The 15,864-nt window shown below is 42.1% G+C and overlaps 1 protein-coding gene and 1 long non-coding RNA gene across 2 annotated transcripts in view; one reads left to right on the top strand and one right to left on the bottom strand.

The window, feature by feature from the left end:
* The window catches only part of LOC127191883 (uncharacterized), a 38,318-nt gene that overhangs the window by 19,895 nt on the left and 2,559 nt on the right, over window positions 1–15,864 (top strand). The window contains exon 2 of the long non-coding RNA XR_007830936.1: window positions 4,129–4,185. This is a non-coding gene — a long non-coding RNA (uncharacterized LOC127191883). The remainder of the gene's footprint in view (window positions 1–4,128; window positions 4,186–15,864) is intronic.
* On the bottom strand, window positions 5,191–5,793 carry LOC127191876 (protein BEX3). Its single transcript, XM_051149232.1, has one exon. The coding sequence runs from the start codon at window positions 5,703–5,705 to the stop codon at window positions 5,355–5,357; it is 351 nt and encodes a 116-aa protein (XP_051005189.1). The 5' UTR covers window positions 5,706–5,793; the 3' UTR covers window positions 5,191–5,354.

The raw sequence follows: 15,864 nt of genomic DNA, 5'->3' as shown, positions 1-15,864 counted from the left end.
AGAAGACCCAGGTTCAATTCCCAGCACCCACATGGCAGCTCACAACTGTAACTCCAGTTTTAGGGGATTCATCATTCTCACACAGACATGAGTCCAGGCAAAACACCAATGCACATAAAATAAAAACAAATAAATTATACAAAAAAGAGAAGTCTCTCTTTCTTTGGATCTCTCTGTAGTGATTGAACCAAGAGAGTTGGCTAGTCTCTTCAGCTAATGAGAAAGAAAAGGGGGAAAATTACTTTCATCTAGCCAAGACCATTTCTTCATGATTGCCATTATAGAGACGTACATCAAACAAAAAGTTAAACTTCATTAAGTTAAACTAAATTTCATATATCACTTCTGATATTTTTGTTAGAGAAGATTGATTCAAAAGTGTATCTGTTCACTCAGGTGACTGTAACATTTCCATTCACTGGGCAATTTTTTTGTTTTGTTTTGTTTTTGTTTTTCGAGATAGGGTTTCTCTGTGTAGCCTTGGCCATCCTGGATTCACTTTGTAGACCAGGCTGGCCTCGAACTCACAGTGATCCGCCTGCCTCTGCCTCCCGAGTGCTGGGATTAAAGGCATGCGCCACCACGCCCGGCTCCACTGGGCAATTTTTAAATTATGGAAGTTTTTTTCTTTTCTTTTTTTTTGGGGGGGAGGGGGGTTTGTTTGGTTGGTTGGTTTGGTTTTCGAGATAGGGTTTCTCTGTGTAGCCTTGGCCATCCTGGATTCACTTTGTAGACCAGGCTGGCCTCGAACTCACAGCGATCCACCTGCCTCTGCCTCCCGAGTGCTGGGATTAAAGGCGTGCGCCACCACACCCGGTTTTGGAAGTTTTTTTCTTAATCTGAAGGTTGGGAAGTCCAAAACAAAGACCCCAACAGATCCAATAAGGGCCCTGCTTCTGATCCCTAGGTGGTTCACCTCCTGTGCCCTTACATGATGAAGAACCAAAACAAGCTCCCTCGGTCCTCCTTTATCAGGGTACTTACCATATTAATAAGGGACCTCTCACCGGGCAGTGGTGGCGCAGGCCTTTAATCCCAGCACTTGGGAGGCAGAGGCAGGAGGATCGCTGTGAGTTCAAGGCCAACCTGGTCTACAAAGTTAGTCCAGGACAGCGAAGTCTACACAGAGAAACCCTGTCTCAAAAAATCAATAAATAAATAAATGGGGGGACCTTTCCTCTTGATCTAATCACCTTCCAGAGGCCTTACTTCCTTTTTGGTTTGTTTTGGTTTGTTCTTTGAGACAAGGTTTCTCTGTGTAGCCTTGGCTGTCCTGAACTTGCCTTGTAGACCCGCTGGCCTCAAACTCACAGAGATCTGCCTTCCTCTGCCTCCCTGAGTACTGGGATTACAGGCCCAGCTGAGACCCTACTACTTCTTCTTTTTTTAATAATTTATTCAGATTACACCTCACTTGTATCTTCCTGCTCTCTCTCTGGCCGCCCCCTCTTTGCCCTATTCCCCACCCCTAGACCTCTGACAGAAGGGGGGCTCCTCCTCCACCATATGACCACAGCCTATCAAGTCTCATCTGGATAGCCTGCTTTCCCTTCCTCTGAGTGCCACCAGGCCCCCTCACCAAAGAGAAGTGATCAGATTGGCGGCACCAGAGTTCATGTCAGATGCAGTCCCCACTCTCCCGCAGCCGGGAGATTGGCTAGATCTGAACAAGGGGTCTAGGTTTACTACATGCATTGTCCTTGGTTGGTATAGCAGTTTGTGCAGGCCACCCTGCTGGGTCCAGATCTGCCAGCCTTGATGGTCTTCTTGTGGGCCTCCTGGACCCTCTGGGTCATTCTGTCACCCCATTTTTCCATACCACTCTCACATGGAGCACAGCAACAAGCCCCAGCATGTGTCCCAATTCCCCACTGAGTGGAGACTCTAAGAGGACATCTATGTTGTGCTAATATCCACTTATAAGTGAGTATATACCATGCATGTCTTTCTGGGTCTGGGTTACCTCACTCAGGATGATCATTTCTAGTTCCATCCATTTGCCTGCAAATTTCAAGATTTCCTAGTTTTTAATAGTGGAGTAGTATCCCACTGTGGAAATGGACCACAGTTTCTGTATCCATTCTTCAGCTGAAGGGCATCTAGGTTGTTCCCAGATTCTGGCTATTACGAATAAGGCTGCTATGAACATAGATGAGCAAATCTCCTTGTTGTGTAGTGGAGCATCTTTCGGATATATGCCCGTGAGTGGTGTGGCTGAGTCTTGAGGTAGTATTCCCAATTTTCTGAAAAAAAAACACCAGACTGATTTCCAAAGTGGTTGTACAAGTTTGCACATCCTCCCCCAACAGGTGCTGTCACTGAGTTTTTTATCTTAGCCATTCTGATGGGTGTAAGATGGAATCTCAGAGTCCTTTTGATTTGTATTTCCCTGATGACTAAGGGCATTGAGCATATCTTTAAGTGTTTCTCAGCCATTCAATATTCCTCTGTTGAGAATTCTCTGTTTAGCTCTGAACCTCATTTCTTTCTTTCTTTTATTTTATTTTATTTTATTTTATTTTATTTTTTTTTATTTTTTTATTTTTTTTTTTGGTTTTTTGAGACAGGGTTTCTCTGTGTGGCCTTGGCTGTCCTGGACTTGCTTTGTAGACCAGGCTGGCCCTGAACTCACAGTGATCCACCTGCCTCTGCCTCCCAAGTGCTGGGATTAAAGGCGTGCGCCACCATACCTGGCTGCTGAGCCACCTCACTGGCTATTGCTTACCTCCTGGATTCCAAGGGGAAAGTACCTTTTTGTAATGGCTGTAGTCACTGCTATGCATTGTTTCCTTCAGGACAGAAGCACATTTTACATTTATGGGCCTGCCTGATTCCCTTTGGCTTGACTAAATTTAACAGGGTCTGTCAAAATTATAACTTTTCCTATTATTAAAAATAAACTAAGAGGGGCTGGAGAGATGGCTCAGAGGTTAAGAACACTGTCTGCTTTCCCAAAGGTCCTGAGTTCAATTCCCAGCAACCACATGGTGGCTCACAACCATCTGTAATGAGATCTGGTGCCCTCTTCTGGCCTGCAGGGGTACATGTAGGCAGAGCATGATATGCATAATAGTAAATTAAAAAACAAACAAACAAAAAACCCAAAACAAAAATAAACTAAGAATGGTGAGATGGCTCAGCAGCTAAAGCACTTAGCATGCAAGTGTGAGCACTGGAGTTTGGACCTCAGAACCTGAGTCAGTAGTGATTGAGTGTGGTCACTGGCCTGTAATTCTAGCCTTGGAAGGTGGTAGGATTCCTAGGGCAAACTAGCCAACTCTGACTACGATTATTTTAAAGGAAGAAGAAAAAGAAAGTATGTGCTGTCTTTCCCCAAATTCTCAGTTCTCCAAGTGCTTAGAAATCTTTGCGTTCAGTCTTGGGCTGGTTCCAGTCTTTTTTGGTTTTCTTTTCCTGGCTGTGAGCTGGTGGTTTGTCAGTATATATACATTTTCTTTGGCTTTTACAAGACAGGAGGATTAAACTGTAATCAGAAAGGTGTCAGGCTTGACTGTTGACATGTATGTTTAACTTAGGGCTAATTTCACCAGTTTCTTCCCAGATCTAGCTGGATTTACCACTTGTTTATTATTATAGTAAAAACATGCAGAAAAGAGACAAACTTTTTAAATGTTCTCACCAGAGGATAATAGAGAACACTTTCTAAAACAAAATCTGAAGTTCCTAACATAAATGATGCCTGACAGCCAAAAGAGGAGAGGGTGTGTCTCAAGAAAGATAAGCTGGGGGATAAAGAACAATTCTTTGCTCTGGCTTATCATTTCCACCTAAACTGAGACATCCTTATTTGTGTTCTGACAAGTCCTATCTCTTCTGGAGGATGCTCAGCAAGCAGAATGTGAGAGTGGAGCCTTGGGAAACAACAGTACTGGGAGACAGATTAGTCTCCTGACGGTAATGCTTGTTTCAGCAGTGTTTGCCTTCTGTGTGGAGTTCCTTAGTGGCACACACCCTTTACCTAATCAGCCACAATGAAAGGTAACTGCCAACAAATACAGGATGGTCATAGCCAAGGAAAGGTGGGCATTTTTAGTGTAATGGCAACCAGAATTCACTTTGTTGGTCAAAACTCTACCTAACTGTCCTCAATTTTTCTTTCTTTTCTAGATTTGACTGACTCACGATTCTGTCTATAAAGTCTAAGTCAACTGGTCATCATAAAAGGTTTTTATTTTTATTACTTTTATTGGGGAGTGGCTATGCCATCACACGTGTGTGGAGGTCAGGGCACAACTTTGTGGAGTTATGCAGGGATTGAACTTAGATCATAAGGCTTTGCAGCACCCACCAAATCATTTTGTGCCCCCTCCAAATTTTTTAATAAATCATTAACTACCAATAATTTCAAAATTATAAAATTCTTCTAAAATTATCATTATAATAATATACTTTAGACAATTTTTATATTGAATGGGAGCAGCAGCATTTTATTTAGTTGTTTTTTGTTTGTTTGGCTGCTTGGTTGTTTTGTTTGGTTGGTTGGTTGGTTGGTTTTTTGAGACAGAGTTTCTCTGTGTAACCTTGGCTGTCCTCGACTCACTCTGTAGACCAGGCTGACCCCAAACTCACAGCGCTCCACCTGCCTCTGCCTCCCAAATGCTAGGATTAAAGGCACATACCACCATGCTCAGCTTATTTAATTTCTTTTTAAATTGTAAGGAAAATCAAAGTTCTATATTTTTAATTGCAATACCAACACTTAAATATTTTTTTAAATGGGCTTAAGTTGTAATTTAGTAGTAGTAGAATATTTGCCTGGCATGTGGCAGGCACTCCTCTCCCCCACCACACACACAGAGAAAAGAAAAAGAAGAAAGGACAGGGCTGATTAAGTTATAAAAATTGCCAGCTGCTTCACCTGCCATCACAAAAGTTCTCACATAATATTTTCTATGCCCACTAATATTATTGCCTAAAATTAAGATCCATTATAAGAACTGGATTCCAGGCCCAAATGCACTGGGCCTAGCATGACTTTTTGAAGCCTTAAAGCCCACCCTCAATGACACACTTCCTCCAACAAGGCCACGCCTCCTAATCCTTTTAAACAGCTCAACTCCTTGGTGGCCAAGTATTTTTTTTTTTTTTTCTTTTCAGTCGCTTTATTGGCTTTACATTTTTCCATGCAAATGAGCAACATTGTCCTGTTGACAGAAACTTACACTGAGTGGGAAGGCGATCTCCAATTAGAAGCTGGTAACACAAGCCCCACCTGGCACATGGAAATAACACAATGCTCACCACAAACAGATCAGTAAAGGCATGTCAGGAAAATGCAAGGAAAAGGAATACAGCGGGAATCACAGTATGAATCTCGTGGAAAATGGCCCAGGTTAGGGCATAAGGCAGAATTCATCATGATGATCATGGTGATTAGAGCGCTCCCCCATAAGAATACGGAGACAATTTCTCAACTGTAGTTCCCTAAGTTTTCTCCTGATTTCTCTCATCTCCTCCATGAACATTTCCATATCATCTCCATCTCCACCCAGCCCATCATTAATCTGCCTATTGGGAATGGCCCATCGAAAGTTAGGGGCAAGACGGCAAGCCTGTCCTCTTCGGTTGTGGTTGTGGTTGTTCGCTGCAGGCTGGTGGCCATCACCTCCTCCCAAAGGGCGGTCTTCCTGTGCATTCTGTGCGGGCTGCTCCATTTCCTCGTTGTCCTGGTGGATATTTGCCATGATGAGATTTTGTTTTCTGGTTGTTATTCTGGGCCTATCACTTGCCGCGCAGTCCTCTTAGTTCTCCCTCCAAGACTGCTCTGCGCAGCTGCTAGTAGACCTGCTCCGCTCGCTCAGGGCCAGACGCCAGCCGAGGACCGTTCTTATTCAGACCACCACATGGTCCTTTGAGGCTATGTTTCAATTTGTGACAAAATTACTAAAAATATAGAGTATCTAACCATTCAGCAAGCACAGCTCTAATTCACTGCCTGCACACGGGTCAGAATCAAAGTCTGAAATTCCCAGCTCAGGAGGCACGAAGCAAATGAATCTCAAAGGGAAGAGCATCGGCCAGGGAGTGTGCTTGGCCTCCACCGCGCAGGCGCCTTGTGCAACTCTGAGGCCAAGCCCTGAACCCCGATCTCACCATGCTTTAGTTTCATCATCTGTACACGTGGGTAGTTCTAGTTCCCCTGGACAATCTCCTCCCATGGATACTGAGATCTGACTGCACAGAATGCAGAACTCAGAAACGCAGTGCTGCATAGTTTGAACTCATTTGTAATTACTATTATAATCTTAATGTGGGGAACCTACTCCTGATGTTCCTTTTCATAAGAGAAATGTTATATGTGTGTGTATTCATTACAGCATACCTTTGGAATTGGTGTGTGTGTGTGTGCGCGCGCACGTGTGTAAGCATGCACATGTGTAAGTGTGTGTGTAAAATATTTCCAGTATGGACAGTAAAAACTTGGGTAAGTTTTCAAACAAGTTGGTTGAGCCAGAATTGTACTGTGAAACACAGAAATATGTGCTGTCTCTCAAAGCAACAGCATTATAAACTCATCCCCTAGAGCCGGGGGTGGTGATGCACACCTTTAATCCCAGCAGAGGCGGGCAGATCTCTGTGAGTTCGAGACCAGCCTGGTCTACAAAGTGAGTCCAGGACAGCCAGGGCTTGCTACATAGCAAGGGCTTGTCTCAAAAAACAAAACAGAATAAAGAGGCCTTGTCCCCTAGAGCAGTGGTTCTGAACCCTCCTCGTGCCGTAACTCTTTAATACACTTCCTCGTGTTGTGGTGACCCCGACCATAAAGTTATTTAAGTGCTACGTCATAACTGTAATATTGCTATTATTATGAATTGTAATGTAAGTATTTTTTGCAATACTTGGGGTACATGACAATCTGTTGTAGGAATCTGGGGGTGGGGGTGGGGGCAAGCAGTTAACAAATACAAAGCGCCAGACTGTACTTCAACAGTACATTTTTTTCCATACCTGCCTCTAACAGTCGTGATGAGTATTTTAGCAAGTATGGGGCAATACATCTCACTGTGTTTTAATTTGCATCTCCCTTATGGCATTGTTAATATTGTTTATTGGCCATCTATTGTCTTTTGATGTGTCTACTTAGGTCCTTTATCTGGTTTTCAATCAGATTATTTGCTTCCTAGCTTTTGGATTGAGTTCTTAGTACATTTTGGGCAGAAATCTCTTAGCAGAGCAGAGTTTACAAATATTTTCTTCCATTCTACAGGTGTTCCTTAGCTGGGCTGTTTAAGTTTGGTATAATCCTGTTTGTCTTCTTGTTTTGATTGCCTGTGCTCTGGGGACTGTGTGCAGAGAGTCATTCCCAGAACAGTGCCACGGAGCAGGCGTTTTCTGCTGGTAGCCTTATCATTCCTGGACTTAGAGTTAAATCTTTAACCCGTCTTCATATATGGTTATGAAATGAGGGTCTTCATTCTTAGAGCACATAGTATTCTGTTTTCCAACACTTATTTATTGAAAAAACTGCCCCTATATTTATTTGGTGTCCTTGGCAACTTTTTGGAAGATCAATTGGCTATTAATGTGTGACTTTATTTCCAGGGTCCCTGTTCTATCCCATTGGTTGGTATTGTATGCTGGGAGCGCGCTGCGTTGGTAAAGATGGTTGAAGCTCTGTAGTTTGGCCTCTAGACCACTTTGGCTGCTCACAGTCTCTCTACTTCCATGTGAAGTTTAGAAATTTTCTATTTCTATAAATAACGTTATTGATATTTTGATAGACACTGTGTTGATTCTATATATTAATATATGTAGGATGGACATTTTAACAGTATTTTTCCAATCTGTGAACATTTTTCTTTCTTTTTTTGTCTCATTCCTGCCATTTCTGCTTTGTAGTTTTGTTTAGAGATTGTTTCTTTACAGTTATTCCTAAACATTTTTTCTGTAACTATTATCTGATATTATATTCTGGCTTTCTTTTTTTAGATAGTTCACAATTAGAGCACAAAATCACTATTGATTTTTATGTTCTTTTTTTTTTTTTTTTTAATCTTAAAATTCTACTTTATTCTAAAAGCGCCCTTCCCCCTAGTTATCTTTTCTTTCTGCATAGAAGACAACATAGTCTACAAGCAGGGATATTTTAACTTCTTTCTTTCCAATATCAGTGGATTTATTTTCTCCCTTTTTCTTGCTTAATTTCTCTGGTTCCAGCTTCTATTACAATACAGCTATTAGGAGAAAAGCTTTCACCTTTTTCTGTTGAGTATGATGCTAACTCGTCCTATGAGTGGGTTTTATTATGCTGGTTTGTCCTGCTTCTATACCTAATTTGCTGAGGGGTTTTGGCAATAATGAACATTGAATTTTGTCAATCCCTTTGCAGTGTCTATTAAAATGATCATATAGTGTTTTACTTTATTCTGTTAATGTGATATATTACATTTATAGATGTTTGGACATTGAAAGATATTTGCATCTCTAGGATGAATCTCGTCTATCCATAGCAAATCATCTCATAAAGGATTTATCACATTTTATTTTGTATGTGCACTTGTGTATGGGTGTGGGTGTGGGCACATGCACAACTTGTTAGGTAGGCCTGATAGCAAACACCTTTACCCGCTGAGTCATCTCACAGGCCCCAGATCATCTAATTATGCTAACTATGTGCTCTACTACTGAGCCACATTCACAGCCCACAGGAAGTATTATTTTCATTTTACAGATGAAAAAATAAGTTAAGAAAAAAGTGATATCTATATCTATTTTTTTAAAGTTTTATTCCAGCGGTCTTTCATTAACTTTATGTCCAAAAGAGGGAACATATTTGAGGTCCTACCTTGATTCTAAAGTCAATAAAGAACACTACCAAAAAAACAAAACAAAAATTAAAAAGTAGAAAATCTGAACAGATCAGTCTAGAGTAAGGAATTTATGTCAATAATAGAATGTCTCCCATAATGAAAATTCCAGACGCTTAAATTTGAGGCCTTGAGTTCCACCCTTATCAGCAGACGATCTCTTTCTTCTATACACAAAAGCATCTTCAGGGTCCATAGGAAGGCTCCGCAGGCAGAAGTGCTTGCCACCAAGGCTCATGATGCACTCCCTATCTGGGACACATTATGAAGCGAGAACCAGCTTCTAGTCTGTGTGAGTAACATGCGCTTTCCTCCTAATAAAATACTTGGTTTATTGCAATTGCAATTTTCTATTGCATTTAATAATTTCTATTTTCTAAGACAATTTCTTCAGCTGCATTGTTTTAGTAGATTTTGATTACATTTGATAATAAAAGTGGATTACTAATGTTGTTGCAAGTAGAAAGTACGAAGTATTTCTATCTGTAAATGGTTTTATTGAGATAAGGTCTGTAGCCCAGGCTGATTTAAAAGTTGCAGCAATCCTTCCTTACCCTCCATAGCACTGAGATTATAGGCATGAACCACCAAGCTGAGCTGTGATTCTTCTTTTTAATAAACCACAAAGAATCTGGTGATACAGAGATGCAGATCAGTGCATCTCTCAGCCCTTATCAGAGAAACTTGTATTTGTAGCAGACAGAGATTAACAAAAAGACCCACACCTGACTACACATGTACAAAATAAGACGCTGCAGAATGACCAACCCTAAAGGGAATGTCTATACTGAAAACCTCCCCCCAACCCAACGTTCTGAGATCACCGTGGAAGAGTGGGTGGAAAGACTGGAGGAGCCAGTGGTGGGAGTGAATGCAAACAGTAGCTTCCAGACACCCAGGACCGCTGTGCAAACAAGCTCACAGCAGCTGTGACCACACACACAAGCCCCGTGCAAGCTCAGGCCAGACCAAATCCCAAGATGGAGAAGGGATGAAGTCCCACCCCTAGCTGAGGAGCTCCTGGCAAATGAAAGGGTTGCCCCTGTCAGGCTGGCCAGACTCCAGATGCATGAAGCATACATCCACAATGTATATGCTGACGAGTGGGGAAGAGCACACAGTGTTGGGTGGGTAGGGAAGAGGGGTAGATCTGGAAGTACTCAGGGGGAGGGGCATTATGATCAAAAGTCATCAAAGAATTAAAAAAAGAAAGAAGGGAGAGGGCATTTGACGTTATTTCTATAATATTCTCAGCAGCTCGTATTCCTATCTCTTTTACTGCTTTAGAGAGACAAGTAACGGAATGACACACAACCTGAAGCAGCTCTCCTTTAACTCGCTGCCCGCTAATCTCGATCAACTCCCAGAAATGCTTCTTGTAAGTGAGCATCACCCATTCTCCAACTTTAATTTTTCCAAATGAAATGTTATGAATCACAGTAAGCTAAAAAGCATCAGCTGTCCTCCTCCCAAGGCTCATTTGTGTCTCTAATCTAGTACAGAAACGTTTGCCTGTTCTCTACCCAGAAACCAGTCATTTTTAATTTCTAGTGATTCAACATGACAGGCGAGGTTCCTACTGTCATTCAGTTTACATGCTAATGCAGTGAACAGACGAGACATAAGTACGAAAGTCATTTCAGACAGTAAAGTGAAGGGAATGTAGTAGAGTACTTGGAAGAAGAAATACCGTAGGTGATAAGAGAAGCCCCACTCCAGTCCTGCAACTCTGGGGATTGGTGCCAAGGCCTTGTGCATGCTAGGCAGTCACTGAACTACATCATCGTAACCCAGTGAAGGCTTCTTCAAAGGCAGCTGTCCCGGCTGAACCCTAAACTATGGGTGAAAAAAAAAGCCAGGTATATAAGAAACTGGGTGAAAACTTCTGTGGTAGTAGTAATTTCCCTAAAACCATCCACTCATCAATACAAAGTTATTAACTTTAAACAAAATTGGGGAGAGTTTAGATATGTTCAAGAACTTTCTTGCTTGTGTAGTCAGACGTCAACACAGTGCTCTGGCACTGAAGGGTAGATGCCCCCAGCTTTAGCCCCTATTATTCCTTTTATATAATCTTACAGAATTTTTTTTCTTGGCTGTTCCATTTAGCATTGATTTAACCCTTCTCTGCCCTTAATTATTCTCTTCTTTCTTTCTTTTTTTTTATTTTTTTTTCTTTTTTGGTATTTTTGAGACAGGGTTTCACTATGTAGCCCTGGCTGCCCCATAACTTTCTATAGCAGGTAGCCTCAAACTCACAGGGATCTGCCTGCCTTTGCCTCTCAAGTGTTGGATTGGCATATTTATTTTTTGCATATACTGTGGACCCCTTGAAAATAATTATACCTATGCTTCTTGTATAATCATTAATATATTAAGTCATTAACTTCTTCCCTAAAATGAACAAAAATTTCTGACTTTTAATCGTAGAACAATTGTTCTCAACTTGTGGGTCACAACCCCCGGGGAGCTTGAAAACCCCTTTCACAGGGGTTACCTAAGACCATTGGAAAACACAGATATTTATATTAGATTCACAACTAGCAAAATTGTAGTTATGTAGTAGCAATGAAAATAATTGTGTGATTGGGGTTACCACAACATGAAGAACTATACTAAAGCTTGCACCATTCATTAGAAGATTGAGAATCAATGATATGGAACATAGTGAAACAGAGCAAAACATGGTTACCATAGAACTACATTAGGGTTAACTATAGGAATGAAGGGGGGAGCGGTACCTAGGAATAAGTAAACAGTCTGAAACCAGCAAAAGTCCCTTTATGCCAAATTAAGGAAAGGGATTCAGAGGTTATTCTGTTAGAGGAAAGGCAGTGTGATGGTTTGGATAAGAATGGCCCTTATAGGCTGGGCGTGGTGGCACACCCCTTTATTCCCAGCACTCAGGAAGCAGAAGCAAGCAAATCAATGTGAGTTCAAGGCCAAGGCTACACAGAGAAACCTTGTCTCAAAAAACTAAAAAGAAAGAAAGAAAAAGAATGGCCCTTATTGGCTCATATACTTAAATGCTTTTGTCACTAGGAACGGCACTATTTGAAGGATTAGAAGGGTCAGGAGGTGTGGCCTTGTTATTAGAGAATTGTGTCCCTGGGGTGGGCTTTGAGGGTTTAAAGCCCATGTCAAGCCCATATGTAGTGAGACTTTTGGAATTTTGGTTTCTTTTTAAAACACTGAAATATTTTAAGAATGTTTTCAGCCGGGCATGGTGGTGCACGCCTTTAATCCCAGCACTCGGGAGGCAGAGACAGGCGAATTGCTATGAGTTCAAGGCCAGCCTGGTCTACAAAGCCAGTCCAGAAGAGCCAAGGCTACACAGAGAGACCCTGTCTTGAAAAACTAAATAAAAATAAAAATAAAATGAAAAGGTTTTCATTTTAATCCCAGGTATGCGGATATAGGGCTGCTTTACAGCAGCTGACTATGATTTGCCTCATGCTGTAGCAGAGCTGTGGTTTTGCCAACTGCAGAGAGTTTCTGCAATTACGTGATGTGTGGAATTCTGAGGACTGTTCAGAGGGTATATAAATGTTAGGGCCCCGAGAGGTGGGAGGGGGATTGTTGGTTGGTTGTTGGTTGTTGGTGGTGGTTGTCACAATTTTTTAATTAGTTGTGCACAAAGAAGAAACAAGAAGAGGAAATTAGATATCCTGACAGCAGAGATCAAACTTGCCGCAAGGAGCTGGTCACCTCCAGTCAGCAGGAAAAAATAGTCTTTAAAAGATGCCCCGTCTCCGACTCCTGACTTTACTCAGGGATCTTTTTTCCTCCCTATCCTTTTTTCTCTCTTATCTAGTGTTAGGGAGTTGAGAAGGTGGAAGGAAAGGAGTGAGGAAGGATGGAAGGAAGAACCCACAAAGTAGCAAATGCCAGCTACACCCATACTCTTTCTGCTTGCAGAAAGAAAGATCAGGGTCTAGTTCTGCCTGCCACCATGTTCTCTGACATGATGATAATAGACTAACCCTCTAAAACTGCAAGCAAGGCCCTTTTTAAGTGTTGCCTTGGTCATGGTGTCTCTTTACAACAACAGAAGAGAGACTAAGATAGAGGTTGGTAGCAGGAGTGGGATATTGCTTTGACAAGCTTGACCATGCTGCACGTTAGTGGAATGTGAGCTTTGGGACTTTGGATTAGGAAAGCAGTTGAATATGTAAAGCAGGGCTCGATGGGCCATCCTAGTAAGAGCATGGAAGACAGTGCAGCTGGGAGCGGCGTAAGTAGGCCTGGCTCAAGAAGCCTCAGAGGGGAAGAATGTTAGTAACTGTCTTAGACACCGTTCTTGCGATATTTTGGCAAAGTACGTGGCTGGGTTTTGCCCCCGTGCAAAAATTACGCCAGAGATTAAACTAAAGAGTTTTGATAAATAGCTGGCATTGGCAAGAGGAGATTTCAATAGAGCCTAGTACTGTCATCTGATTATTAGTAATCACTTCTATGCATATCTATAATGAAAAGAAACAAGCCAGACAAAGATAAATACAAAATGTATAGTGTGAAGAGAAAAGGAACACCAGGAAGTGGAATGGAGCTAAGTCCAGTGCTCAAAGAAATACAAAGTTTAAAGAAAAGCCTGGTGCTAAATGGAGTAAATGGAGTAGTGCCTTGAGAGCAAGGCTTCAGCCTGCTGAGCTTCAGACTTGTGAAAAGCGATTAAAGGAAAGCTTATGCAGCAGACAGGAACCATCAGCAACAGAAAGATGTTGCACATGTGATTGGAAGGGGCCAAATTCCAGCCCCAGTAAGCTGTGGAGCTTGGCAGCTTTGTCTATGTGATTCTGGCATTAGATTAAAGAATACAAGAAAGAGGTTGTGGAATCTTCCTCCATGGCTAAGGGAAGCTACCAGGGCCAGGCATGTGTCAGGAGTATTCCTGCACTGAGGACCAGGAAGGTCACTCTATGAAGCTGTGAAGGTGAAGCCTGCATTTTGTTGGAGACGCCAAGATGTAGAGATGCCAGAGTCCTAGGATACCTGTCAAGGAAAGCGGCAGAGTGGGTGTGGAACTAGCCCATGAGAGAGGAGTGTGCTACAGCTAACAACGTTGCAGAGTACTTTGACATAGGACGTGGACATGCAGAATTTGGAGTTCTGCTGGTTTTTGGTTTTACATTGGTCCAATATGTCCTCACATTGCTCCCTTTCCTCCCTTTTGGAATGGTAATGTATATACTGCCTCATATGTTGGAAGTATGTCATCTGTTTTTTATTTTGGCTTTACAGTTAAGGGATTACCTTGGTTCTCAGAAGAGAAATTGAGCTTTGGATTTTTTTTTTTTTTTTTTAGACAGGGTTTCTCTGTGTAGCCTTTGCTATAACTTTGGACTTTTTTTTTTTCTAGACAGGGTCTCTCTGTGTAACCTTGACTGTCCTGGACTTGATTTGTAGACCAGGCTGGCCTTGAACTCACAGCGATCCGCCTGCCTCTGCCTCCCAAGTGCTGGGATTAAAGGTGTGCGCCACCGCCGCCGCCGCCGCCACCACCCAGCTAATTTTGGACTTTTAAACATGTTGAGACTGTAATCCCAGCACTCAGGAAGGCAGAGGCGGGCACATCTTTGTGAGTTTGAGGCCAGCCTGGTCTACAGAGTGAGTTACAGCACAGCCAGGGCTACAAAGAGAAACCCTGTCTCAAAAAAAAATAAATAAATAAAAAATAAAAAGAATTGCCTTGGTCATGGTGTCACTTCACAGCAATAGAACAGCAAGAGTTTGATACTTACATCTGTACTTCACAAATGAGATGACAAAGGAAATAAATGCATGCAGTGGAATATTAGGTGTGAACATTTGTGGGTAAATGGGCCGTGTGCCTACCCCACTGCACCTGTTGAGATCAGAGGACAACTTACAGGAACTGATACTTTGGACCAAATTCATTGTCAGGATTGGGGGTAAGCACCTTTACTCACTGAGAGATCTCATCTGCCCAGGAATAGATTTTGGGGGTGGTGGTTGGGGTGGAGGGTGGAGGTTTCTGTGTAATAATAGCTCTGGGTGTCCTGGAACTCACAGAGATCCACCTGCCTCTGCCTCCCAAGTGCTGGGACTAGGGCCTGCACCACCACCAGCCTGGCCCAGGAGTGAATTTTTAAGGGCAACAATACCTGTCTAACTGGTTCCCTGAGAGATGACAGGCTGTCTGGGAGGGGTGAAAAGTAAGGCCAGAATATAAAGGACTTAAAAGCTGAGATTCCCTGGTTTGAGTGTCTGTAGTCTGCTTGGAAAGTCAATTTCCATTTGCTATAGTAGTTTCCTTCCCTGTAGCCTGCAAATGTAATTTTTGTAATGTTCTTCCCTGTGGTAGTGGTTGTTAAAATTTGACTGCACACTAAAAATAAAATGAGAACTTTAAATACTATTGGTGTCTGGATTCCAAATCCAAATATTCAGAATTATCTGATCCAGGACCAATAGTTGGGACCAAGTGTTCAAATGCAAGAACCTGTGGATGACATGTCACTTTCAAGCTATAAGCAGCCCCCAATAGGCTCATAGACATCTCTGTGTTAATTTTCTTATTGTTGTGAAAAAAATAACAGTAACATCTGAAGGGAAGAAACATTTTGGCTTACAGTTTCCGAGATTTCAGTCCCTCAAGGCAAAGAGGGCACAGTAGCAGGAGTGGCTTTGCCCAAGGTAATGGGAATGTGAGGTGAAGCTGCCAGAACAGAAAGCAGAAAATAGCACCAGGAGTGCTGCACCAACATCACTAGTCACGTTCAACCTCCAGAAGGTTCTACAGCCTTCAGAGTGCCACTAGCTAGACAACAAACGTTCAAAACACATGCCTGAGAGGGACCATTCAGCGTCAAATCATAACTTAGTATGTAGCATTATATGCCAGTGACTGTGGTGTGTCCCTTGCATATATAACCTCATTTCATTATTACAACTGTACAAATGTCACTGTTCCATGTACAGCATCAAAACAGAAGAGAACACTTACTTACAAGATCGAGTACTGATATAGTGAATCTGTTCAAAACAATTCCAAACAACAAACTAGCTGTAAAGG

The sequence above is a fragment of the Acomys russatus genome, chromosome 7 (assembly GCF_903995435.1).
Source record: "Acomys russatus chromosome 7, mAcoRus1.1, whole genome shotgun sequence".
Lineage (NCBI taxonomy): Eukaryota > Metazoa > Chordata > Mammalia > Rodentia > Muridae > Acomys > Acomys russatus.
This window is presented reverse-complemented; position numbering and strand designations above follow the sequence as displayed.

What these genes read in the sequence shown, in the direction of transcription:
- LOC127191876 (XM_051149232.1), bottom strand. Translation starts at nt 5,705, where the DNA reads ATGGCAAATATCCACCAGGACAACGAGGAAATGGAGCAGCCCGCACAG.